This window comes from Cygnus olor, chromosome 5, assembly GCF_009769625.2.
Source record: "Cygnus olor isolate bCygOlo1 chromosome 5, bCygOlo1.pri.v2, whole genome shotgun sequence".
Lineage (NCBI taxonomy): Eukaryota > Metazoa > Chordata > Aves > Anseriformes > Anatidae > Cygnus > Cygnus olor.
In genome coordinates, this window is record NC_049173.1 from 46,354,946 (window position 1) to 46,382,214 (window position 27,269).

General features: G+C 44.1%; 1 protein-coding gene across 4 annotated transcripts; it reads left to right on the forward strand.

The window, feature by feature from the left end:
• PHRF1 (PHD and ring finger domains 1) lies at positions 1 to 27,224 on the forward strand. Of its 4 annotated transcripts, none has more exons than XM_040558992.1 (18): positions 1 to 162; positions 3,516 to 3,630; positions 3,943 to 4,062; positions 5,494 to 5,720; positions 6,628 to 6,711; positions 7,684 to 7,805; positions 10,954 to 11,051; positions 11,581 to 11,753; positions 13,975 to 14,104; positions 14,481 to 14,620; positions 15,434 to 15,621; positions 16,501 to 16,620; positions 18,415 to 18,569; positions 18,993 to 21,791; positions 22,477 to 22,628; positions 23,192 to 23,452; positions 24,469 to 24,597; positions 26,262 to 27,224. In XM_040558992.1, the coding sequence occupies exons 2-18, from the start codon at positions 3,540 to 3,542 to the stop codon at positions 26,394 to 26,396; spliced, it is 5,124 nt and encodes a 1,707-aa protein (XP_040414926.1). In that variant the 5' UTR covers positions 1 to 162; positions 3,516 to 3,539; the 3' UTR covers positions 26,397 to 27,224. The 4 variants fall into 4 exon arrangements, with proteins under 4 accessions (XP_040414926.1, XP_040414927.1, XP_040414925.1 ...); XM_040558993.1 differs by having other exon boundaries at positions 25 to 162; positions 22,477 to 22,553; XM_040558991.1 differs by lacking the exon at positions 1 to 162 and adding an exon at positions 189 to 540 and having other exon boundaries at positions 22,477 to 22,553.
• The last annotated feature ends 45 nt before the right edge of the window (positions 27,225 to 27,269 follow it).

Below are 27,269 nucleotides of genomic sequence, written 5' to 3' on the forward strand. Positions count from 1 at the left end.
CCCCCCCCCCCCACGCCCGCGGTGGTTCGCTCCCGCCGCCGTTCCCCCCTCCCGTCCCCCCTCACCGGCGGGCCGCGACCCGGAAGAGCTCCCGGAGCGTTTCCGGCCGTGCCTCCCGGAACGGCGGCGGCGGCACGGCCCGGGGCCGGGGCCTTCTCCTGCGTGAGTGCGGGGGGCGGCGGGGGGGGGCACCGGGGCCTGGCTGGGGGGCTCCGGGCCCTGTTACCGGGGCACCGGGGCCTGGTTGGGGGCCCTGTGAGCGGGGCCCCGGGGTCCGGCCGCGGTGCTGAGGCCTCGCGGGGTCCCCGCCCCGCTCCCCGTTTTTATTTATCCCCCCTCAGAGCCTCCCCGGTGGCGGCGTTCGGTGCCTGGGGGCGCTGGGGACGCGTTGCTGGGGTTGGGTTTATGTTACGCTGCGCCCGGGGAGCTCCCGGGGAGGCTCCGGGGGAGGTTTGGGTGCCGGGCCCGAGGCCGAGTGGGTTTCGGGCAGGGAGCGAGGAGTGCGTGTGTGAACGCGCCCACCCCGGGGTTAATTTTCAGGTAGCTTCTTAAGGGCTCGAAGTGATTAAAGTCGTCGCACGGGCGGTTTTGATACCGGTGTTTAAGAGTTAATCTCTTTTGTAGCGTAAACGGGGGGAAGTGTAACCGAAATTCAGACCTAGGGGGCTTTTTTTAAAGCTTCCCGGGCGCGTTAGGCTGGCACGGGGCGATGGGGCTCTCGTTAAGGTGCCTGCTGTCCCTGCACAGCCCCTTTTAACGTCCACGTTCGGAGGGTGCTGGCAGGTACCAGGCACACCACAGCAGGTACCCTGTGTACACGAATGGCTTTTACAACTCTTTTTTTTGTTGTTGTTTACTTTTAACGTAGCAGGTGAGTTTGTAAGTGTTTGGCTTCGATTCCAGGTGTGTGACATCGGTCAATTTAAGAAAGAAAAGGGTGCGTTGGGGGGGGGTTGGAGGGAAATAATAATAACAAAGCAGCTATGGCAATGCAAGTGCACGTTGGAATATTTAGTAGCCTTCAATTTAGTTACAAGTGCTCTCCGGAACAAAGCTGCTCGGTAATTACCCCTGGAATTAGATCAGCATTCGGTGAGGAAACCCAGCTGGCTCCTTCTCTGCCTGGGCACCGTCCCCAGCGCCCCTCCCGCAGGTTAAAACAAACGCCTTGCCCGGCAGATCTCCTGCCTCTGACCTAGCCTCGTGTCTAGCCCTTCCCTCCTGGCTGCGGCGTGCTCCCGGCCGGTCAGAGTCCCCATTTGTGGCAGTCCGTAGGGGCTTTAGAAAGCCAGGGTGTCTCTCTGGCAAACCCCTCTTCTGGAGGAAACATTCAGTTAGAACAAGCAGAAACGGCTAATGCGGCTCAGGGAGAGTGCTCCGCACTGCCCTGAAAGTGGGGTGGTGCTCCAACACGTCCTGGCCTTGTGTTGGAGGCGCGCAGCTGAGGTTGGCCTCAAGGGGATGAACGCAAGCTCCTTCTCCAGCAGCTTTTCTCTTTCACTTTGCAATAAGAATGGGTCTGTTTGGTATCTGCTGCTCCCAGCTCCTGGCGGGGTGGAGGGAGGATAGGGGCTGGGGTGAAAGCTGCGCTTTTGTACAGGTTGGGCAGCCCTGACGCGTGTCGTAAATGTTGAAATGTCTCCCCAGAGAAGAAAAACTGGGAAGTGCTGCTTGTTGTCCTTAAATAATAGGAGGACGAGCAATTGCATGAAGTGCACAGCCCGCCTCGGTTCCCTTTTCCTTGGGAGCAGCTGTCCGGATTTGGGAAGCTTGTTCACGCGCTGAGATATTTACCTTCGCCGTTTGAAGCTTAAAATCCTGAATTCCCTTCACTTTTGCCTGACTCCTTTTCACCTGTTTCGAACTATCCGCAAATCAAATCAGACTTTTTTTTTTTTAACTGCACAGACCTTGAGGCAAACCCCACCTGGTTTTGCCAGCTCCTCGGGGGCTCGGGAGATCCGTGGCCGCTTGGACGCAGCGGGGGGGTCACAGAGGTGTTCCCACCTCCTGCCGAATGAGGAGGTTTGGGACAAACCCAAGTCACCCCTCGCGGAGATCACGCTGTTCCCCGGCTCCAGCCTCGCCACTCGCTTCATGAGCTCCCGTTTGGAAGGTTCTTATGTAAGCGGGCTTCCCTCTGCATAATTCATCCGTGCGCGCTGCTGGAACTGGCGCGTGCCTGGTGGAAACCAGTGGTTCTTCCCAGTTTGGTTTGGGTACGTTGCAGCGACTGGCTTTTGATGAGTCTGCGTGTTTTCAGCCAACGAAAACCATTTTTCAGCGCTCCCGTTGACAGCCACGAATTCAGCTAGGAGTTTAATCCTCTGCTTAGGCAGGATTCTCGCCGAAGGTAGGAGAAACCCTGACCAGGAACCCGCTCGTCCTGAAGCTTGATCTTTGTAGCCTTTTTTCCTGAGCAGTGAAGGCTGCGTTTACAACTCAGCCCGCCTTAGCAAAGCCTGCGTTTTTAAGGCTCTCCAGTGCAGAGCTGTGCTACGTGGCTCAAAAAAGGGAGCGAACGAGTGAGGATGTGCTTCGAGGGCTTGAATAAGACATAATGTTTTGTTCCAAAAGTGACTTTAATATGCAAGCTGCGTAATGCAGAGCCGGGAGAGGGGGAGAAGAGCACCCGAAACTTCTTTGCCACGTTTGCAGAAGAATCCAATTTCTCCTCCATGCGCAGTTATGACAGCAAGCTTTGTAAGTGCCACTTAATGGTGTTCATCCACGGCTCGTTTACAGAACGGCGACCCCGACCCTCCTTCCCTGACGCTTTGTAGCACCGCGTGCTGAAAGCTGTGGTTTGGCCGTCGGTATGGATTTGGATCAGGAGCCGTCTCTCGGTATCTGTCGGTTTTATTGCCAGTCTGCTAATGCACAGCAATTAATTTGATCGCATTAATATGCGCCCAGTGAAGGGGCCTCTTTGCTGCGGTTGTGTGCTCTGAGGCTTTCCTATTTCACGACGGAGCTGTGAAAAGGCCTTTTTAGAAAAAGACCTAAAACGCATCCTCTTTGTTCTCGTTTTGGTTGAATTGAGCAGGATGAAGTACCTTGGTTTGAAACGTCTACTTTTCATCCCGTTAGCCCTCATCCGAAGGACACACTGACCTCTGGCCCCTTTCGATGCTGCTCTTTACAGCTAGCACGCAGGATGGTTTTGGCGTTTGCACGTTTTCTTCTCCTACCTTTAGTGGGGAGGTGTGGTTATGCTTTTTTTTTTTTTTTGGTCATCCAAGACAAAGCTGAATCTTTCCCCTGCGCTGGGTTGTACAAGGAGCTGGTTTCAGGCCACCTCTGACCTGAAACTGGGAAAACTAAGCAGGGGTTTTCTTCGTCCTACTCCTGTAAGAGCTGCTTTCCCGCAGCACGAAGCCAGACCCTCCGTTGTTGTAGATCTAACCAGAAGGAAAATAAGAAGAGCAAAGTGTCGCTCAGTGCCTGTGCGGTAGCGATACCCTCTGCGCTCGCTTAGGTGCTGTGTTGCCTCACCCCCGTCTGCCTTCTTGCAGGGAGCGGATTCCCAATGTCCTGCCATGGATGATGACAGCCAGGATGAGCTGATAAACAAGAACGCCGCGCTGGGCAAGGGCAAAAGGCAGAGTCTGGCACTCCTCAGTGAAACAGGTAATCGCAGGCTCTGCGTGTCCGCCTTTCTAGTTGGAGGTCTGAGAGCCGATTTTTTTTTTTAACCTCCCAAAAGAAGTGAAGCTGTAGTTGTGACCGTTTTTCTCTTTCCCTGAAAAATGTTTCGTTTGACTTCTGAATGCTGCATCTCAAACTGCTGGCGAGCTTCCTCTGGGATGCTCTGAGCTGCTGGCTTTGACGCTACTGAGAAGCTCGCTGAGGAAATCTGGGGTTTCGCTTTCTATACAATGTCCTGAGCAGGAATTCTGGTGTTGTACTCGTGTTTCAAATTCCCCTTTTTTTCTTCCTTAGAAAGCAACGGTGGGAACAGCTGCGAATCAGAAGATGACACCGGGAGTGAGGAGGAAGATGACTCTGAGGAGGAGGGAGGTGAGGAGGACAAAGAAGAAAGTGAAGATGAAGAATTAGAAGGTAAGGCTGTTAACGTGCACAACAGAGATATTTTGTTAACAATTGAAGGAAGAGTGAGATGAAAGTTTTCCTTCCAGAAAGTAACCATGGAACGTAAATCCATGCTGCTCTGCCAGGGTGATGCCCAGAACCTACAGTAATAAACACGGACATTCCCCAGTTTCTAGGTGTTCATAGCATTTGTATGTTTGAAGACTATCCACTAGCTAAACCTGTGTAGTTACAGGCAGTAGGAGTGACTGACAGTGGTGGAGCCCCGGCATGAGTAGAAAAAAAGTTGGGATTACAGCAGTGAAAAATTTTTTTCACTTACGAAAAGTGTGTTTATGGCAGTTTGCTCGAAAATGAACGTCGTGATGGGGAGTTCTGGAAAGAAATTAGGATTGCTTTTAAGCTTTGGGTGGAGGGAAGAAGACAACTAATTTTCCTTTGGAAAAAGGAGTGGGGATATTATTGAATTTATTAATTTTACTGAAAATGCATACGCTTCTGAAACTGAAATGCGTGTGCTTCTGAAACTGAATTGCTCAAGTGGATAAACAAAGTTTTTTGTCACATTTTGAAGCTTGTTGGGAAGGCAAGAAAGAGCACAGTTTTCCAAGCACTAGGTAGACTGATTTGAACACAGACTAGTTCTAAAAAGCTGATGCAAGGTGCCAAAAAGCTTAATTAATCCATCTTTCAGAATGATCTATCCTATGTCCTGCCAGGAAAAATCAATAGAAAACACACAGGCCCTGTTTTCTTGGTCTTTTATTTTTCCAGTGGGAATGTTTCTACGTAACTTCTCATTGCTTCTTGAAATTGACAACTTCACAGTCTTAACACTAAGACGTGTCTGTATTTTGTACTAAAAATGAAAACACCTCTCAGTAACGCGTGATGAGAGTTTAAAATGAATTTTACTCAAAATCGAGCTTCTCTGAGCGGTCTCCAGCTAGGCACCCAAATCCCCTCAAAACTGTGATTTACCTGTGAACTCTTTAACCTGTTCTTCTGTAGGCAAGTGTATTGCTGTGCCTTGTGTTCTGGAGTGTCTAATAGCTGGAAGAAAAGTTGGATGCCTGATAGTTTATTTTTAAGCTCCATGTTCAGTGGTATCTTGGCATCGTGGTAACCTGTTGTTTTTCTGCTGTCTGTCCTTTTAATCTCTTGCAAGACTAGTCACATTATTGGGCTTTTATTTATTTGTTTATTTGCCAGGGTAATCCATTGCTTTTTAGCAAGGGGATCTGGGGGGGGAGGAGTAAAAACCAGCAAAAACTATTACCTCAAACTGGGGAGGCTGTGCTTTGCCCTTGCAGACCTGTAAAGTAAGCTTACGTGGAATTCTCCACAAGCTAACGTCCCTTACGAATCCCCCTGCGCTTGCTCCCCTTGCTGAAGCCCTGCAGCATATTGGAGTTTTTTTTTCCTTTCTCGCTTTTTAAGATTGCGAAGATGACGAGGAGGAGGAGGAGGAAGAAGCTGAGGCTGCTGGGGAAGGAATGACTGATGCTCTGAAATTGGAACCATGCCTAAATGTAGCGAACGTTTCCTCTGATGAGGATGGCGAAAACTGCCCCATTTGCCTCAACACATTTAGAGATCAGGCCGTTGGGACTCCTGAGAACTGCTCCCATTACTTCTGCTTGGACTGCATCGTGGAGTGGTCGAAGGTGAGCTGCTTGGACTCGATTTCCTGCGGCCCTCTGACGCGCTCTGCTCGTCAGTCCGATCACACTGTTCTTCTTTCGTGAGAACAGTTCCCTGTAATATTTATATTTGCTTCCTTGAGCTTTTCTGCACGGACTTAGGTGACTGTTTTATATGCCAGATTCATGTTTGAGAAGTGTGGATCTGCTTCTTGTACCCGTTCTGATGTGTTTTGTTCTCTGAAAGCTGTGATACCGTGAGCAAGTGCGTTTCTAGGCATCTAAAAATCTTGTTTTCAAGTCAAGACACCAACAGTATTGGTTTTCTCTGTGCGTGTAGACATATATTTATCTCTCTAACTTCTGTGCTGTGACTGCAGGATCAGGGTCTGTTGCAACAGTGAACATTTAAACCCAGGAAAGACACAGAAGATTACTAAATCAGCAGTTTGCTCTGAATTCAGTATTTTTCAGTCAAAGTTACTGCCTCCTAACTGCCTAGTTCCTATAATCATAGTCCAGGGTGAGAATTACACAGTGCCAGTGGTAATTAAAATCAGAGATACTGGATGGCTTTGCAGGTAATTTTGAGTTGCTCATTTCCCCAAAGAAATAAAATTTCCTCCAACGTGAGCAGTATTTCAAGGCCATGTTTGGAAGAACTTTGATATTCCTTTGGCAATCGAATAATAATTAAATGATTTCAATGATATAATAAATGCTTTTCTAAAAAAAAAAAGTCTTCTCTGATGCAAAAAGTTGTTTGACAGATAAGTCAGATTTAAATGCTTAAAATGTCAATACCAATAGCTTTTAAAATGCTTACTACATTAATGCTTATCACATGAATAATTTAAATTTTGCTTTTTAGAAATCGAATCAAGAGGTGTGTGTATTAATTGTATGGGAAAAATATTTTGTTTCCTTCTAGAATGCAAACTCCTGTCCAGTGGATCGAATTCTCTTTAAGTACATTAGCATTCGGGCGCATTTTGGTGGTAAAATCTTAAAAAAGGTAAGCTTTCTGCTGTAGTAAACAACAAGATAGCCACAAAATAGCTATTCAAAGGCTTACTTTTTTAGCACGTGTGTCTGATACTTGGTAGCTTTCCTGATTTGAGATTTCCCTGTAAGGCACTGTTATAAATCTTCCTCATCTTTAACCACGTTTCCTACACTAGTGTGTGTGGATTGAAACGTGATGCTGGCTCAGAAGGCAGAAAGGATTTTCACAACTGCATTTTTGGTATAGTTTGCCTCTAAGCTGTTCTACACTGATACGCTAGTTCCTGTGGGGAAAGTGCCCAGTGTCCTGCAGTACTGTATAATGCCAACAGGAACAATGTGGGTTAAATGTGCCTGACCTGTTCCTTATGTCTTGCTACCAGCTCTGTTGTGTAGCAGCTGGGTTCGTAAGGGGAGAGGGAGGAAGAGGAGGCTGCAGTTGAGCTCGTAAAGGCATAGGTTGAGTGTGGTGATGGTCTTGTACAAAAGAATATTGAAGAGCTGTCATTGCCCTTGTTAAATCAGTATCTGAAACGAACCAGGTTTTAGAGGGCATCTATGAGTTTGTTCTCTTCATAAACTGATGGTTTATTATTATTTGCATTTTAACAGAAGCACAAATTACTGAGATTTAAATAAATGTTAATTTTTGGGGGGGGAAGCTAAGCCTGCTCTCTTCGGTTTTGTTTTGGGATTCTTTTGTTTGACTACTTTTGATCTTCTTCAGGAACTTTTGATTCCTCTGCTTCTTAAAAGACAGTTTTCTATGGTTGTCAGTGTCTGAAAATAGACAAGTTCAATAGATCTCATAAAGCATTTGATCGCATCTGAGATGTGTTGAATGAACTTAAATGAAGGTTCGGGTATGTGGTGGCCACTTGGTTCACTCATTTTTAGGTTTTGCTGCTGTTACTGCTCATGTGACAAGGGATTTTAAAAGTGGCACGTTCTGCATACAACATGAATCCCATTTTTTATCCAGATTCCTGTTGAGAACACAAAAACTCAGGGTAACGATGGAGAGGATGATCCAACCTTCTGCGAGGTGTGTGGCAGAAGTGACCGTGAGGATCGCCTGCTGCTGTGCGATGGCTGTGATGCAGGGTAAGAAAGATGCGAAAAGAGTACAGCACCTGTATGATTGACATTTGCATTCTTTATGCCTCCTTGAAAAGGTGCGTGACTTGTCCCAGTTGACTGGGCTTTAATGTCGCGTGCAAGAGCTCGGGATTTACAGTTTCATGAAATTTTGAGGTATTTTCTGCATAGCCACATCTATTAAATGATTATTTTAGTCTTGCTTAATTCTGTGTCTACCTGACATCTTTTTTCTTCCTCCTGGAAAAATAAAATAACTTTTAAATTGCTCAGTAGAGGCACCATGGAGCTCATATGTGACTTTGGGCCGATAGTCTCCTGCTAGAGTTTAAACTTGCTGTACTGTTTGAATCAGTCTTGCAGCACTGTCAATTTGATGTCAGAAGTCCCCTATTGAACAAAATGAGGTGCTTGTTTGAACGAATTGGTAAAATAATCTCTTAAAAATGGCTTTTATCAGGCTTACAAGATAACTGGTAAGCTTAGTTTTGTATTTGTGTTCTGTAGCCTCCATATGCATCGATTCACCTTCTGAACAAAAGACGCAATCAGGAACACTAAATATTGTTAAGCATGTCATCAAAACACTGAGCAACAAGTGCAGTTTAAAATACTTGGGGGAAAAAACCACATTTCGTAAGTCTTATCTGAACTCTTAGGTCTTTCTGAAGTTTCATAAGTCTTATTCGGACTCACAGATTTTCCTTTGTTCTCTCAATATGTTCTCTAAATAATTCCATAGGCTTTTACTCAAGTTTGATACAGTTTTTGATTTTTATATAATTTTCTTAAAATAAGTTGTTTATAAATGCTTGGCTTCTGGAGATAGCACCTCTGGAAGCACTTCCTGAAGAAAGAACTCGCAGTCTCTACTAGCTCTCCGTGGCTGAGATCATACCTAGGAAAACGTGGAATAGCTTGCTTCAAACCCTGGTTCTGTTCCTTCACGTCCTCTCTGACCTGACACTGGATTGAAAATTTCATCAGTTATTTTTTCCATCAGGCTTATAGCCGAAGGAGTCATCCTGTCTTTCCATGAATATGGAAGGTAGTACTGGCTTCAGAAACACTGTAAAGTCCTGATTTTTCTGTCACTTTAAAAAATTGGCCTGAAGATGGGTATCAAAATGAAAACCAGGGCTAGCTTTGTGGCCAAAATTCCTGAATTCCATAGATCTCATTTTTCTTACGATTTGTGAGGACTGAGACAAAATAGTAAGGCAGAAGATTCCCCAAAGCATCCGTTCGTTCCCTAAAGGTCCAGAAAAGAAGTCTGAAACCAGTTCATCACTGCCAGTCACAAAGAGCCCAAGAGAAGTGTAGAGGACTTGACTGCTGATGTCTTTTGTCTGCTGTTTTGCACAGAAATAATCCTGGCCAGAGTGTTTGGGTGCACGGAGTGTTTGTGCTTGTGAGTGGGTGGGCACACGAGTGCATGTAAATGAGACTGAGAGAATGAGTGTGAACAAAATCAATTTACCCCTGAGTCGTTTGTAAAGCAAATATCACCTTACCCTTACATAAGGTCTGGCGCTGAGTTTTGTTATGTTTTTGTATGTGATTGGGTTCTTTCAATATCTGGGGAGCTCTTAAATAGCTGTTGCAATAGGTTTTCCAGTGTCCAGGGTTTTCAAATGCGCCTTCAGAAAGCCCAGGGATAATCTAAAATGTGCGTAACAAAGCTCTTGCTATAAGGACTTTTGTTATGACTTCAGCCTGAACAATATTACTTGTCAGAATACCACTTCAGGGAAATTATCTCATACCTGGTAGCTGGCAATTGGAGAAGGAGCTCTCCTTTCCCAGATAAGGAAAATACTTTGCTACTCTAACGTAGTGATTTTTTTGCAAACATCATTTTTCAGCTTCATCTTCTTGTGTTTCTGAAAGAGTGTAAAACCTCATCTGCTCAGATGTGCTCTTCTATGCAATAGGGACGTGGTATTCCATTTTGTGTTTATAGTTAATACATTTTAGCATAAACGTAATAGGTTTTGCAATCTAGTCGCAAATTGAGATAATCACAACTTCATAGAACAGGTTTGAAAGACAAAATCTGAAATTGGAGCAATGGGTGGGAGGTGAATTAACAGTTGTATTCTCTCTGCAGTGTTTTTGTGTGTGTGTGTGTGTGTCCCACTGTTCCTTGTCTGGGGAACTTGTTCTATATACTCAGTTTTGATGGGAGGCATCTCATTTATTGGGAAGTCTGTTTGAATTCTTAGCAGTGTAACTTGAAGATGAGTTGCTTTAGAAATTCTGGGTTACTAATGTGTGTTGCTTTGTGTGTGTTTTAATTTAGTGGCTGAAAGTGGAATAGAGCGAATTATGGAGCCAAAGTTGCGTAATATTAAAAGGCTTTCCAGGATAGCTTCTCTTTGGGTAGAAAACACTTCAAAATGCCTGAGGGAGCATCATTCTCTCTTCTTTCCCTTTGAGGTTTGATGAGAATGAGCAGAGTCCTCAGGAAGATGGTGTTTTAGAGTCAGTATTGTTGGTATCCAGACTACAAGCAGGTGTATGAAGGCAGCCAGCTGCACAGTGCTCTGCAACCTAGTTCATCCTCTTGTGCAGAAATCCTTATCACTAGTTGTTTCCTTAATCAAGAGCTGTGGGGGAGGGATGAAATGCGTTTATTCAACATAATAAGGCATTGCAGCTGACCGGTGCCCAGTCATGCAAAGTAAAATGTGCATAACTCTCAGTTACAGCGATGCCACGTTGGTTCTCAGGAAATTGATGTTGTTTCCAGATTGTCTATGGTGTCAGAGCTCCACTAGCTCCTTTCTTTTCTCTTCGCCACCATTAGTCTTGGCTCTGGCCACTTCTTGTGTTTGAACACTTGTCGAGTTCAAATGGTAAGCACGTACCACACCATGAGGGTTAAACCAGTCACTTTTCAGGGTGTTATTTGGGCCTAAAATGATTTAAAAATACATACTAGAATCAAGGACCATTACACAACTATCAGGTAGCATCGTTTCTCTGAAGAATGGTAGAAGAAGATACATAGACTGTAGTTTCAGGCTGATGAGAATGCATCTGCACTTGGGGTTATTGTCTTATCTTTTCTGTGGTTAGATGTAAACTACTCTTTTCCCTTGGTAAGGATGACTTTGTTTGACTTTTGTTTTATTTCTTTTTCTTTCTCAAGGTATCATATGGAATGCCTTAACCCACCTCTGAGTGAAGTCCCTGTAGATGAATGGTTCTGTCCAGCCTGTGCTCCCATGGGTATCAGCGCTGCTGCAGGTGAGGGTTTGGTGGTGTGCAATAAAAGTAAACAAGTTTCTTCTGACTTAAATGCTGTGAAGCATGTCTTGTTTTGAAGAGATGTTTAACCCCTGGTTTGGTCTGCTTTAGGATAATTGTTGGGCATTCTTCTCTTGAACCTGTTGACTGATAAGGGGTTTTTGTAGCTGCAAATCCGAATTTTAATAAAAAACCTATGGCATTTCTTCTTACAAGCGTTCTTCAACCTTCCTGAAGCTAGCCCCGGACCTTAGTGCAATTGCGTTGTATTACACTGCAAAGAATTTATTAGCACCCTGACCTCAGATTGCCAAGGTGGCAGCATTTTGTTTTACGTAGAAAACCTTGTTTCTGTGTTGCAGCCTGCAGTAGCGTTGGTGGTGTCCGTATTCATTTCTTTTTGAGAGGATTGTGTCCATGTTTGGAGGCCATTTGGCTTAAGAAGGGGAATGCAGATTTTTTTGGTCCAGAATTCTCAAATGCTTTCACCTGTAGGAAGAGAAGTGACCTGGGCATCTTTTCTTTCAAGATACAGATCATGTGAGTGAAGAAGAGGTTGCTGCCCTCGTGGCTGATGTTATTCCTACCACGAGCAGGCTACGTCCTCACGTCCGAACCCGAGCTATAGCCAGGACTCGGCAGAGCGAGCGAGTTAGGGCAACAGTGAACAGAAACCGGATAACAACTGCACAACAAATCCAGGTATTTAGAATTATTTGCTGACGAGCTTGTGGAAGAACCTTGTGGAAGAGCTGAAATGCATCCCACCCCTCAAGTAGCTCATCTGTCTGTCTGAGTGCTGACCATCCGTAGCAAAATGGTCAGTAGTTGTGGAGTTCTTGTTTTTTATTACTTGGGACATAACACAAGTGGCTTTGCAGCACACAAGCAAGATTCCCTCTATTTTGAAATCTGTAGTAGCTTCTTCTCTTAATCTGCATTTTTATTATTTCGGTCGTGAGCAAAATTATATTCTTATTCCCAGCAGATGTTAGTTCATAATTTGTGCACCATTCCTATTTTTAGTGTGCCTGTTTATTTGACCTTTGTGGATTTGCTTGTTTGTCCTCCTACCCCCTCCCCTGTAGCAGTTGGACCTGCTGGCCACCTTCAGCCAAACCGGAGGGGAAAAAATATTAAGTTGTATTTTTTTTTTGACAGTTAGCCTCCTATTAAGCAGTGCAAACCCAAATCCTAGCGTCCTTGCTGATGTGGTGGTGTGAATTCAACCTCATTAATAGGTTGCCCAGAATCTATGCAAGAGAGTATCCCAAATCCCTGAGGTACTTGAAATCCTTTACTCATGGAACTGCCTGCTGAACAAATAGAGATGGGTGAGATGACGCTGTCTGAAATAATTGGGATCCTGTAGGTAACAATTACTGTGCTGCAAAGTGAGCACTTTCAAACCGGGGATCTCCTGCCTGGCCTCCCCTTTGGCTTTAGCCAAAGTACCTACCCTTCACTTCCGTAAATATAAGAAGCCTTAATTTGCACAGGAACATATTGTGACTTAGTAGAGCCTGTAAATAACCTCTGTGGGACTAGCGATACGTTAATTGGTTCTTCATTAATGCCTTGAGATGGAGAAAGCCCTAAGCAACCTCATTTGAATTCAGTGTTGTCACAGCCATGAACAGAAAGGTCGGACCTCCTTAGGGAACCCCTTCATCCTGTCCAGCCTGAATTGCTCCATAGTTTTCCATAAGCTTTCTATCATCGGACAATAATATGTTGTTTTGGTTTTGACTGTATTGTTTTTTTTTTCAAAGATAGGAAAATAGAAAAAAAAAGGGGAGAAAAGAGTGGATAAAACTAAACGTTTCTTCAGGTCGGTCAGTCGGCTGTGGATTTCAGGCTGGGTTAGGTGCAGAGGCTCTCCTTGGAGTGTGAAGTACAGACTGGCAAAAGACAGAGTTAGTGGTGAGAGGTCTGGTGGCTTAAGCTTTCCCTTATAATCCAGTTGTAATGGTCAGGTGAGAAAGAAAAAGAAAATGCACTTAGGATTGTGAAGTGCCTCAAATTCACGAGCAACACTTTTATATTCTGTAAGTTCAGGCAGAAAAATAACTTTCCTGAAGACTGGCTTGAGGGAAGCAAAACAAATGCCAAAATCTGGGCAAGAAAATGTGTAGGTTTTCTGTCATTTTACTTTCCTACTGGTCGGGAAGAACAGTAGGTTGTTAATTAGCCCTCTGGAGTATACATGTTGAATCTGTCATCAAAATCATTATAATTGGAGGAGAGAAATCTTTAGCGAAACCCAAATGGTCTTTATTATAGCCGTTAATACAGGCTGAAATTGGTGCCTTAGGTTTTTGTAATGTCTGTCCTGTCACTGTAGCGTTGCTAGAAGGAAGGAGGGGGGTTAGAGACATTTTAGGAGTATGGTTGGCATGGACATGACACGCTTAACGTAGCTTTTGAGAGAAACCTGCTTGTCACCTCTTTCCAACCAAAGGAAGGAACCAGTGCCTCAGCATCCATACACTTAACTCAAATATGTTAAATATATTCGAAATGGGGTCGACCCTTTTGTGTAGAGAGGAAGAGGAATGGGAACCTTTGTGGGGTATCCATGCTGCTTTTTGGTCCTCATGCTCATCATGCCTTGTGTGATGGGCCAGAGGTCGGTTCAGTGGACTTGTGAAAGTTCTGCTGAGTGGGAGTACTCTTTTTACAAAGTTGGCATTGAGCTAGCCATGGCCTGTGATGGTGAGGGAGCCTGAAGGGCAAGGCCAGGTTCTCCTTAATCCAACAACCAGTAGGTGAGAACAGTGACATAACTGCTTTACTGGCAGCTTGGGCTGCTGTAAGTGTTTCTCTTTTGAATCTCAATTCACTTTCTTTTCAAATGCTTTTATACCGAACTTGCTGCTGATCTTTAGATACCTGTATCATGTAACTTCTAATCCCCCCCCAGCACGTGCCGAGGTACCTCATGTCCTCTCTTCTGGATGAAACAATTGAGGCAGTTGTAGCGGGCCTGAACACAGCCATTTACCAGCGTCCTCTTACACCCCGGGCTCCTGCTAGACAGAAAAGAAAAACAGGTAAGGGCATCAGAAGCCTTCTGTGGCTCCTATCTGCAAGAATAAAAGCTTTGGGAAAATAAGCCTGAGTCATACCAAATACTTTAGAGCAGCTGTGTGCTGCTGCACCTGTGCAGCTACAGAAGTATGCCACGTGCGTATGTACATGTGTAGGTCTGTGCAATCCCCTCCCCAATATGTCTTTTCATCGTAAAGATTACTCTTAAATAAATCTTAACATCTTCGCTTTTTTCTGCTGCATTGTTTTACGCTGCTGCAGCACATGGTAGATTGCTTTCAGCTGCTTTGTGTGCCATGGCGGTATGAAAAGGGGAGGGCAGGGTACAACGTAGCACCAGCATTTAGCTAGGTACTTGGTTGTCTTGTGTCCCATCAGGTAGGAGGAAGAAGGTAGCAGGCAAAAAAAGAACTCAGACAAAATCCTCTGTTGGGAAGAAGACATCAGGGACGCAGCTGAAGAGACGCAAGCGTTTAATGAAGAAGAGAAGAGGGAAAAAGATAAGAGTAAGATCGCATGTGAGTCTCTGCCAGTATCAGAATCTGCCAATTTTCTGCTATTTTATCTATCAGAGGATTATATCATGATATTCAATGGAAAAACACTGTCTTGAAATGATAGCAGGTAGTTTTTTTTTCTGGTGGAAGTATGTGCAGGATGTATCCGGTGTACTGTAGAAAAGTATATGTACCTAGAAGCGAATTGCAACTTCCAAGCAGGCTTGCTGGATTTGCTAACAAATCCCATTACCTGAACTGCAGGGATCACACTGAAGCGCGTCCTGCAGGCTTTGTGTTATGCTCTTACCATTAAGCTCTCATGTTTACTCGGTACTGATGTAAGCTCAGCTGAAATTGTCACCACCCACTTCTTTTAACGGAGTATGGAAATTTGCATCTGTGTTGTTGCAAACCAAGTTAAGTACATGTAAGGGCTCACAAAATCCCTTTCAGTTGTGGGTAGTGTTCTCATATGAACCACAGTGAATACTCTGTACCAGCCTGACTTTTGTCCTCAGCCACCTTAACTAGAGGTTACATTCTACAGACAGCTGACCTCCCAGCCTTTAGTAAGAAATTGTCAATTTTGAATGACTGTCTTACAGATTTGTAGAAATTTCACTTGTCTGATCATTTAGGTTAATATATGCAGTCTCTGTGCGAAGTGGCATACAGGCTGTGGTAAGTTCCATAAATGCTTTAAAGCAAACACAGAAAATAAATGTGTACCGCTTCTGCTGCTGACAGTAGTAACCTGATCACTGTACTTGCTAAGTGAAGACTTTGTACCGGCCTCTAGCATACAAGTAACCCATCTCTGTATCTGTGCAGGTAAAAAATGAGGTTACTACTCGCTCCCGTATTGCACGAACTCTCGGTCTTAGTAAACCCATGCGTGGGGCCTCGCTTCCTTCCATGTACAAACCAACGGAGCCCTCACTTGGTCTGATGAGGGCAGACATTGGTGCAGCTTCTCTGTCCGTGTTTGGAGATCCATATGAGTTGGATCCTTATGAGAGGTAAGATCCCAGGTCCCTGACCATAATCCAAAGCTGATTTCACTAGTGTTGGGTTGTTTGCACGTGTGCATGGATGTATTTGAAACCTGGGATGTTATGATAGAGGTGAAGTTCAAGTACTGGATTATATTTTGGAAAGGAGCTTGTGACTTTCTGCAAAGAGTGTAAGTCTCACACCTGAAAATGACTTTGGATGCGCAGCTCACAATAATGTAATGATGTGCCTGTTCTTTCTTCCCACCTTGGCTGAGTTGCTGAGCTCTTAAAGAATCAGCCTTCTTTAAAGGGGTTTGCTGAAATAAGCCGCATGAAAATCTTTAATAAGATCTATGAGGCTATTTAAAGGCTAGAGAGTGAAGGAGTCAGATCCTAATAATTGTTTGTTTACTTTAAGTAAAGATAGCTATCATTTTTGTTATATGATAAACAGTGACTGTGTAGAATTAAGTGGACCTGCGGAATTTTTGATGTTTCTCCTTTCCCCATCTCCCCTTTTCCAGGTGCTTTAAGTTCAGGAGGAATCTCCCTATGCCATAGTTTATATTGCTCTGAAATCTGGTGAGGGAGTATCTGAATTATTGCTGGTGAAATTTAATTTTCTACTGAGCAGACCTCTTTTGAGAGTCTCTTAGAAGGAAACTACCCATTTAATATTAAAAAAAAATCTCTCACAAGATTCAAATGTAGAATTCTGCTGTGTAACAGTACACAGTAATTGCTGTTACACAATTCTACTTATTAGTCAAGAGAAAATAAATATATGGCACAAATCTTTTTTTTATGTATCATACTCTCTAACCGTACATGGCCTAATCTTATTATCTGCTTCATCAATTTGGTAGTAATTTCAAGGTTTGTGTGTGTGTGTTTTATCCACAGCAACGAAGAGGTTCCAGCAAATCCAGATTCACCAGTGAGTGCCAAAAGGAGAGTTCTCTCCCAGTCAGCTCTGAGGTCTCACCGTCCTGTAGCTAGACCTGTTTCTGTAGGACTTCCCAGGTAAAAATCCATCAAGTGCTATTTTTATTTTTTTGAACTGTGTAATGACTCTTAAGAACAGGTGATCATTCTTATTTAACTTTTTTCTTACCAGGCGTGTTTTGTAAGTCTTTCAAGTTGGGATTTCAAACATACTAGTGGGGTTACTAAACAATTCTTAGTCTCATTAACTTTAAAAAAAAAAAAAAAAAATGCCCTGCTCCCATATCTGGGAAGGCAGGGGAAGCTAGTCGCACATCCAAAGGAGGGAATGAGGGGTGTAGCCACACCACTTTACTCCTCTGTCGTCTGTTGGAGCTCAGAAAATTGGAAGGAAGTGTTTGAGTCTATAACTGAACTATTGCTCTGCTTTGCTGTCTGACAGCTGATTTATTTTGCGTGTACTTGCATGCACGCATGTGTGTGTGCCTGCCACTACCAGCTCCAGTGGGGTTTCAGGACTGGGGCACAGGATGCAGTGCAGAGAGGTAGGGCACAGGGAGAGGGACATGGTGAGAACAGGGGTGAGGAAAATGCCTGGAGCAGGTACCAACCAAGTCATGGAAAACTGCAAGGCTGAGGGAGCTGAAGACTAGGAGAAATGCAGAGAGCTCATCTTAAGCTGTTGAAGGGCGTAAGAGATTTACATGGCTGTCTTCTTGTGCATCTGACTTAAGGCAAAGGTTTGTTTCTTGGGATTCAGATAGGAAAGGTACAGAAATATCCCAAGTTACCATGGAAATATATTATCTCCATCCTGAAGGAAGCCTTCCAGGAAGCTTTGCACGTCCTCTGAAGTAGCTCGAGTAGCATGTTGTTCAGAAGGTAGAACTGTTCAGCTGAAATTCAGCTTTTCTAAAGGTTTGATTTGCCTGAACCACAGTGAGTTTCCTCGTCCGGCTTAGGTGGCCAATGCTTTTAGCCCCCCCCATATTCTCTTTCTATTGTATGCTACAGGTTTTTGGTGTAAGTGGTTTGGAAACCTTGCTTTGTTGTACAGAAATGAAGTATAGCTCCCTGGAAAAGCCAAGTCTATTGGTTCCATTTGAACCCCTCTCTTTTTTTTAAGACAAACATAAAACCCAGAACTCCACTAAACACATAAGCAAAGAAAAACAAGAAACCACCAAAAGCGCTCAAACCTTTTTAACCCCCCCCCCCCCAAATGGTTCATAAAACATGAATCCGGTAAAACCATGCTTTAAGCCCAGAGAAGTTGCAGTTAAAGCTATTTTCTTAAGATTGTGTAATGCATAAAGGGGAGTGTTTGCGTCACCCCACACGTTACCCATACTGCTGTTGTTTTTCAGTGTACCTACCCTACTGGTAGGCGCCGATGTGTATTCCAACAACTGATGCTAAACACTTCTTTAAGTTGCATCAGGTTTTTTTAGACAGTAGTGTAGGTCTGACTAACACACTTGTGATCCTGTTTTGGTGGGGAGAAGAGACAGCTGGGATGGAAGTACCTCTGTGTAGCACTGAACAATGCGCTGTCCTGATACGTAACAAAGTGAGCATCGTTCTTAAATAAGATGAAAAGCATTTGCTTACCAAAAGTCTCAGGAAGCACATAACCATACCAATCTGGTGGTATTCCTGGGAGAAGTAAATACTTCAACTTCTTTGTCAGAGAGAGATGGGAGCAGAGTTATTCTAGTGAAGCCAAAACTGTCGGTGAGCTTCCCTGGCTGACCTCTGTTTGTTTATGCCCTTGGTTTTGGTTCCTTTTTAAGGTTCCTTTTTAATGTAATGTGTGTGTATAGAACAAGTGCTGTAAGAGTAAAGGAAATGTAACCCCTCTGAAACATGCAGAAGCAGTGTACCTGCCTTGAGTCCTGATCAAGAAGCAGAAGCTGCCCCCGTGCCTGATCTGTTGGGAAGTATCCTGTCTGGACAGAGCTTCCTCATGATGAGTAGTTCTGATGTGGTCATCAACAGAGATGGTTCTCTGACAGCAAAGAAGGCAGGTAAGGGTTTGGCACTTGCTGTTGTAATTAGCCTGTTTTATCCACGTCCACCCTGGTCTTATTTCAAAAGTACGTGCTCTGTAGTATATAACCTATATACTATATAGTAGTATATAACCTATAACATCCTATGTTGAAGTCATTTTTATTGCTTGGCGACTAATAATAAACACAAATCTAGTGAGACCCACAGAACAGAGTTATTTATTTCCTAAATATTGGCATTTACCTCAAAGGTGCCATTGTCTGACAGTAACCCTTGTGCATCTGACTGAAAGAACTGTTGGACTGCCTTGTTACTGTGTGGTATGTCTACAAACCAAAATGGAACTTAAAATAATTACCTCTGTACTTCTTTTCATGTTGGGGGGAAAAATGATAAATACGTCTTGAAAGGCTTAATTGTTTGCTTGTATGCCATAGCTCCCCTTCACAGAAAATCAACAAAAGACTCAAGAGTGGATGATGTTTCAGGACGTAAACCCCAGCTGAGCACGGTGCACTCAGGGACCATGGCAAGCAGCTCCATTGCTGGACCTTCAGTTTCCTTGGGGCTGAATACTCGCACTAGACCCACCTCATCAAGTTTGTTTTCATCGCCTTCATCCTCCCTGAGCAGGGTTGAGCCCGCAGCAAACCCTGCACAGACTACATCAGAAAAGGCAACTGTAAAATCGGAATTTTCAATGACGCCCAGGTCTGTTCAGACTCACAGTATAGCTAGCCTGAGTGGGCATGGCTCCAAGTCAGATGAAATGCCCAGATTTAATGGAAACTCTAAAAACTTTGCCCCCACTGATTCATCTTCAAAGCCCCCGAGCTGTAACTTGAATTCTGGTTCTAAAGCTGTAACTGTGAGGCAACCATTAAAACCACCTCTCAAGAGAATTGACATCTTTGAGCTTCCCAGGATACCAAAGATTAAAAAGGAAACCAGCAGCAAGCAGGTGGAGCCAGAACCCACAGGAAGCCAAAGCTGCGACATCCCCAGCTCCTGTATAACCCAGCTGACTGGCAAAGAGAGCGCTAATCAGCCGGGAAAGGGCAGCAAGGTGGAAAGTCAGAAGTCAAATGCAAAGGAATCTCAGCAGCAAACACGCACAAGCGGGGTATCTTTTTCTACCAATGCAGGCGTGTATAGCAGTTCATCACTTCTGGGCACTTCGAGGAGCAAAGGCCAGAGCTCTTTTGAGAGTTTTAAAATTAATATTCCTGGAAATGCAGGGCCTTCCAGCAGACTGTCTAACCCAGGATTTTGTAACACCTTCCGCCCTGTGGATGACAAAGTGCAACAGAAAGAGACTCCTTCACCTCTTTTCTCAGTTAAGAAGAAGCAAGTCAAAAGTGAAATATACGATCCCTTTGAGCCAACAGGGTCAGACTCGAGTTCAGCAAGCAGTAGTCCTGAAAGGCTTGGCTCAGGGATCCCACTAACTAATATTACCAGGACTATTTCTATTGAAAATCCGAAAGTTCAAACGTTTCAAACTGTTCGTCGTTTCACTCCTTACACAGTAGAAAATATATTTGGGTCTGGGGCTGAATCTGACGTACCATCTAGTAACACAGAGTCTCATGAAGATGTGCCGGCAGAAAGCAGGATTGTAGAACAGATTTCTGATACAGAGGAACGAGACAACATGGATGAGGAAGACTTTCTAAGCAGTCCTTGCACTTCTTCTGTTGTTAAGCAAATCTCTAATGCAGAGCCTTTAAAGGAAGAAGGTAGAGAGGGCCCCAATGTGTTCTTTAATGCTGAAGAATTAATCAGACCTAATATTAGTGTGAAACTAGAACCAGAACCAGAAAGTCCCTCAAAGAATGATGGGCAGCAAAAAGTCCAAAAGACGGAACAAACAGAGAGGCGATCACGTTCCAGATCCTGTTCAAACTCCAGCTCCCGGAGCAGGAAGAAGATGAAGAGGAAAAAGGCACTTGTCAAAGAGCGTAAGAGATCCCGATCAGGGTCTAGGGGCAGAGCACGCTCGAGGGACCGAAGTTCCAGATCTACGTCTTGGTCAGGTGGAGAAGAGCACAGCAAAACACACACCTCGAAACCCAAGAGCAGGAGGTCTTCTACTGACCGCTCCAGTAGTCATGAGCGATCTAAAAAAAAGAAAACGAAGGATAAAACTAAGGATAAAAAGGCAAAATCTTCTTGGTCTAGGGAGAAAAGGAAATCGAGGTCACGTTCAGGTAGTCCTGGAAGTACTTCTGAGTTTTATGAAAATAGGAAGAAGAAAAGGCGGTCTCGGTCAAGATCTAGACGGAGGGATCGTTCCCACTCAAATAGCATTGAAAGGACTAAGAGGCGGAAACACAGGAGAGACAAAAGCTATGAGAGGTATGAAAAAGACAGTAGCTTGAGGTCAAGAGAGAGAAAGAGGTCAAGATCCAGGTCTCGAGAGAGGAGAAAGTGGAGGTCTCGGTCTCGGTCTGCATCTCGATCTCGGGAGCACAAAAGCAGCAAGTCAAAAGAAAAAAGACCACGATCGAGATCACGTTCCAAAGAAAGAAAACACAGGTCAAAAGAAACCTCGCTTCCTCCCCAGCCGGAAAAAGATCAAAAGCCTCCAGCTGAAAATATACCCAGTTGTCCAGAGCAATCCCATTCCTTCAAACAGGAGCCAAAGGAAGAGCTAGTACTAGAACAGTTTTCCATAACCATCCAACCCAACGTCAAACTTGAGGAAATACAGGCTGAGACCTCTGTTCAACAGAGAGAGGCCCAAGAAACTATAAAGGTAGAGCCCATTTGTGAGGAAGCGGCAAGTAAAGCCACATTCCTTGTGCCAGAGATCACAAACAGCTGTGTTCCAATTGGTAGCATGGATTCTTTGGCTGAAACTGAATTAACGACTAACAGTGATCCAGCATTACTTGGTAGCTGTAGCAATACGAACCTGGAGATTACAGTTAAAATAGAAAATACTGCATTGTGTCCGCCTCTGATGGAGCCACCTCCAAAGAAAGAGGTTATTGTGCAAGCTCAGCCTGAGGCTGAGCCAATTCAAAGCTCATCCAAAAGCAAAATAACAGATTGTGTGAGAGAGGTTAAAGATGAGTGCCTTGTGTCAACGGAGAAAACCAGTGATTTCACGAAACCTGAACTGGAGGTGGTACCTCAGGGTCCCATGTTGAAATCTAAAGCACCGGTGAAAAGAGTGACCTGGAATCTTCAAGAGGAAGAGGGCGGTGCGTTGTCTGCTGGAAAAGCTCCACGTAAGTCTCTTTGGGAAAACAAGCAGCAGTTGGAGCAGGCTGCGTAAGTCTTAGGGTTTAGGTGCCCGGCTTAAGTTGTAAGTGTAATAGCTCTGTCATCTGAGCTGGGGTGATGCTATGGCTCCCAATCCTGAAAGCCTGCGTTTTGCACCTGCCAAAAACACGAGGTGAATCACGTTAATGAATCGTTGCTGTCACTTCAGCAGCTCGGCTAGCCAGTGGCAACCCGTTTGGCTGTGAAGTACATACTGCAACCTGATCTCTGAACTGACAGTCTGTGTTCCATGCTTCCTGCGTTTAACTAGAATGATTTATCCTTCAGAACTTAAGATTATTCAAAACTGAGCAGTGCTGCAAGTCTTTACAGCTTGCTCCTCTGAGCTCTGCTAAGCCAAAGCTGCTTGGAACAGCTCGACTCGGGTGCCCTGTGCTATGTGTATTGACAGTTGTGTGGTTCTCATTGGTTCCTCTCACAGAAACTCACTAAAAAACAATTGCACAAGTGGATGATAAGTCCTCTCTTATCAGCTTTAAAATGTTGATGATTGCTAAACAGTCCTTTAATAGCCAGCCTTGTTGTTAGAACCATCTTCGCTGTTGGTTTTTTATGTATAACTGCTTTGAATCTTTGACCCACAAGGTTTATTTTGTTCTCATTTTTTTCTCCTTCTCTTGGGGAACCTAGGGATGCCGTTTTACAAACTTCAGCGAGCAAAAGAAGGGGCCTGGAAGGCAGAGGACTTGAACCAAACATTAAATCAGGTGCAGTTAAATGAGCCTCCTCCAACCAATTATATGATTCCCGAGCCTATGTTTCCTGATCTAGATTCCTCTCAGGTTGGTTCCTATTCTGACAGCCCAGTGTCATGGAAGGCATCCCACCTCATCTGTGCCCTCGTTGTACAACACTCTCCCCTCATGGCAGAGCTCGCCTTCCTCTGCGTGCAGTGCATTTCATAAAGCCCATACGCCTCAGCAATCCTCTAATCATTTAATCTTTCGGGTGATTCTTACAGCTGAAGAAGCACATCTCCCTTTCATTCTGCACTGTGTGTGCAGCTTCCATTTTCAGCACTTCCCTGATGAACAACCGTGTTGCTTGAAAAGCTCTGAACATCTCGCTGATTGCAATCAGGCTGTAAAAAATAAAAAATAAAATGGCCTGTTGGCATTGGTCTGTGCCATCAGGCCTTGCCTCTGTGCTGCCCACCAGTGAAATGCTGTGCGGGGCTCCCGCTGGTTCCTGGCGCACAGAGACCTAGCTGAGGGGCGGACTGCAGCCTCCCTGATTTACACTACTAATGACTTGCCTGTTTCAGTGGATAAAAATTGCTCTGAAAATACCGATCTGATGCTTTCTTTTGAGGACAGGCATTTACAAAACGGTCTCTGTTTCATAGGTGTTCTGTCAAAACCTACCTTTGACGCCACCTCTGCCCTCGAGCCTCCCCCCCTACGCGCCTGTCAGCCAGCCCACGGTTCAGTTCATCATGCAGGGCAGCCTGCCAGCACTTGGCTGCGTGGCAGGACAGAGCCTGACTCCAGAGCCAGGCAGCCTGGCTACTGCCTCTGAACCAGGAATTCAAGCTGCTTCTGTTGGAAATGCAGAAGAAAAGATCAAAGTACCGAAACCTCCAGTGGATAAAACAAAGAATGAGGAAGTGAGTAAATGCTCTCAAGTAGCAAATGCGTAACTGGAATTGCACATGCAGGCCACAGTCCTGTTAATTAAGGCATTGCCCATTCTTTAGAAGTTAGAAACAATATATTAATAAGCTGCTTATTTGAAATTTTAAAGTTTTTAATGACTTTTATAAAAGCTAGATTTTATAACTTTCTCTGTACCCTCTCTGAGAGGGGTTAAAGGAGCTAATTTATCCTTACAGTTCTGAAACTTTCTTGCTTGAATGTTTGAAAGTCGCTTTCAGAAAGCCAGAATGTTGAAACCCCAAATGCCCGGTGCTCTCCTCTCTTCTTCAGTTTTGAAATGAGATCAATTCTCATGGCAGTCCTATGGAGAGGTAGGACTGTATCCTGCTGTTAATCAGCAGTGAAAAAGCATTGGAGATTTAGCAGTGCTAGTACCTTGCTGCTGAGTTTTGGATCTGCTGTACAGACCATCTGCTGTAAACTCACAATGCACATTAACATAAGAACAGTTATTTAGCCAGTTATTCCATTTTCTACCATAAAGCTAAAAAAAAAAATTGGTGAGGAGATGTTTTCGACTGAACCTCCATTTCAGCAGCAGTTTCTGTGAATTTGTCTTTATTAGAGTATGCTCTTATGTCAGAGCACCTTTAGAGCTATGCAGAGCTTTATATTTATGCCTCTGACCTGCTGCTTTTAGATTCTGACAGCCTCTTTGATTGATGTATGTTTACTCCAGAGCTGTTGGAAGGGAAGAAGGAGATGAAAATTAAGCAGATGTTGTGTTTGCTTGTTTAAAACACATTCTCTAAGACAGAATAATGTTGCACAAAACGAGCTTTTCTCACTGCATGAAGAGTGGTTTGTTTCAAGACTGCACTGTACAGTAAAGGAGATTGCTTTGAGGCTAGCTCTTGGTTTGTTGAAAGGTGAAACGAGTATTTTCATTGTCTGAGCATTTCTAAGAATAGATTCTGAAAGTATTCCCAGGCTAAAACAAGGTAATGAACTTCTCTTTGCTGTGCAGTACATGAAGAAGCTTCACATGCAGGAAAGGGCTGTGGAAGAAGTGAAACTTGCCATTAAACCTTTTTACCAGAAGAGGGAGATTACAAAGGAGGAGTATAAGAACATTCTTCGAAAAGCTGTTCAAAAGGTGAGGTGACTGTGAAGGGGAGGAGCCGTGCGGGTAATAAAATAGTGGCAGTACTTTGGATTGCACTTGCAAGCTTCAGTAAGTACGTGGTGTTACCGAAATAGCAGATTTTTGGACTCCGACCTGGACTCTACAGTCTTGTGGTGAAGTTGCTCCAAGCAGGACTGAGCAGTGCCACTGAGAGCTGTCAAGGGTGTCCCTTTTGTAAGATGTTGTCAGCGACATGCAACATTGAAGCTTAAGCTGCCTGAGCTGAAGTGTTACATGGCACGTGCCTTGGGAGGGAGTTGTTAATTCTCTTTCATTAAGAACTTCAGCCTGAATTGTCAAGCTGTTACTCCTAAAGTTAGAAAATACTTTGTGTGTTAATTCCTTGGACGCCTGTGATGTCCCTGAACTTTGGAAGAGGGCTTTGCAATTTGGCTGACGCTGACTTTTGTCTCAAATCTTAGTGCTGAATAGATTGTGGCTAAAAAAATACCTTATCAGCAGACAAATGCATGTTGTCTTGTGAAAGCAATTAATGCTATTACGATTGAGGCAGTTAAATGGTACCATGGAGAACTGTTGTTTTCTCCCTGCTCTGGCTTCCTGCTATCACTAGGAAATTCCATCATAAACGACAATTCCTGAGATAATGTCTGCAATTTCACATCTTCTGCATGACCAACATGAAAAGCAAATGCAGTTTGTAGAAGACCTGAGCAAAGTCAGTTGCAGCCAAAGTCCCTGTGAACAATGATTAAGTTTTTAGTACTTTGGGAGAAAGTGAACAGACCCTACATACCTCGGAATGGGCCCTCAAAACTGCCAAATTCTTTCTTTCAATCTGAACATCACTTCCTCAAAACCATCAGAAAAATGGGAAATAAACACTCATTTACCATGTATTGTGTAGGATTTGCTGGACAATTGCAGTGCAGTTTGGTATGTTAATTAGAAACCACAGAAAAGCCCGTGATAGAAATGAATAATTCTGCTTTCAGAGATGCATTCAGTTAGTGCTCGGGCCGCTTCTGGAATGCGTGAAGTAAAATATTACCAGTGAGCGCTGTTCATCCTGAGCAACGGTAGAGGTGTGGGAGTACAACAGTGTCCTGCTCTTGAGGCTAAATATTACTTGTGCAGAAGAAGGCCAGCTGGGGTTACAGGGTCTCTCTCTGTTTTCTTGGAGGGACTTCTTAACTAGTCTTAGATCGTAACTACTGTGGTGTTCTTTAATACAGTTTGTGTGGGTGTAGTGATAGACTTAATGATTTCCGCAGAGATGTGTAAGCCGTCATGCCAGGTTGTTCTGACACTTGGATATATCCGAGCTGAAAGCTTCGTTATTGCAAGGCAACAGAGGCTGAACTCTTTAGGACAGAACACGGATAGCCGTTATCACAGCGAGGAAGGGTTTGGTATGACTTTCCCGAGTGCATTTAGTCCAAGATGCATTGTAGGTTTTACAGACAAACATAGAGGGTTAGACCTACCCTAATGTTGGCTGAAAACAGTCTTATTCTTGTTGAGTCTTCTGCTTTGTGTCCTGGTCTGAGACTCTAGGAGCCTATGCAGGAATCACTTCTCCTGGGAAGTTCAGGGTTTCTTGATCACTGCTTGTCTGCCTGAGCTGCTGTAATACCATTAAGTGACTGAATGCCTTTTCTAATCTCTTGTAGATCTGCCACAGCAAAAGCGGAGAGATCAACCCTATGAAGGTAGCTAATCTGGTGAAGGCATATGTGGAAAAATACAAACATATGAGGAAACATAAGAAGTCTGATGGTGAAGATGCACGTGAAGTGGAAAACTGAGAGTAAGCTGCAGCCAGAATGACTTGAATTGGACTTTATGAACTGAGAACATTATTCCAGAAGAAATAACGGATCTGCATTAACATCTCATCGAAAACAATATGCAGAGAAGCAAGATTATAATAGGATTTATCTGCTGAACCTACTTTTGAATTGTTTCCATATGGGAATGAGCTTGGGTTTGTTTTTTTTTTTTTGATTACCTACAGATGTAGAACTCAATAACAATCAAACGCCTCAGACCAGCAGAGTAATTCCAGGGGAAACACAGAAGAGATTAATGTTTGGGACTCCCGGATTGCTACCGTTTTCAGGGTTATTTTGATCACATTTTTGGCCTGTGCACCTGTCTTGCTAGAAGTTTGAAACTGGACACCACTTTTCATATACAGTATATTGAGAGCTATATACTGTTTCCCTTGTGTTTATTTATCAAAATATGGATTGTCTTTAGAAACTTCTAATTTAATACTTGAAATGTGGTATTTTTAGCCTGCTCGATGATGAGCGAAGCTTTACTCGCTCTGTCATTTGGGGATTGCAGAAATGAGCTAACCTTTATAAATTGACTTCAGAAACACTGCTCAACCCGTGGTGTTTATTTACATCCTGTTGGAAATATCTTGTTAGTGAAAAGTTTAATTTTGGGGGTGGGAGATTATGTTGCACTTCTGTAAATAATGCACTGATGGCTGGTTTTGTGTCTGCCTTTCAGGAAAAATGAAACAAAAAGCAAACGTGAATTTTCAGTAACAAGCTTGAGGGACAAGGTTGAACTGATGTACAAAGCGGAAATGTGACAGAATTTATAAAGTTATTTTGAACGGTTTTAGTCCGATAGCAGGTGTCATTTGTTTGCCTTACAGCTGCCCC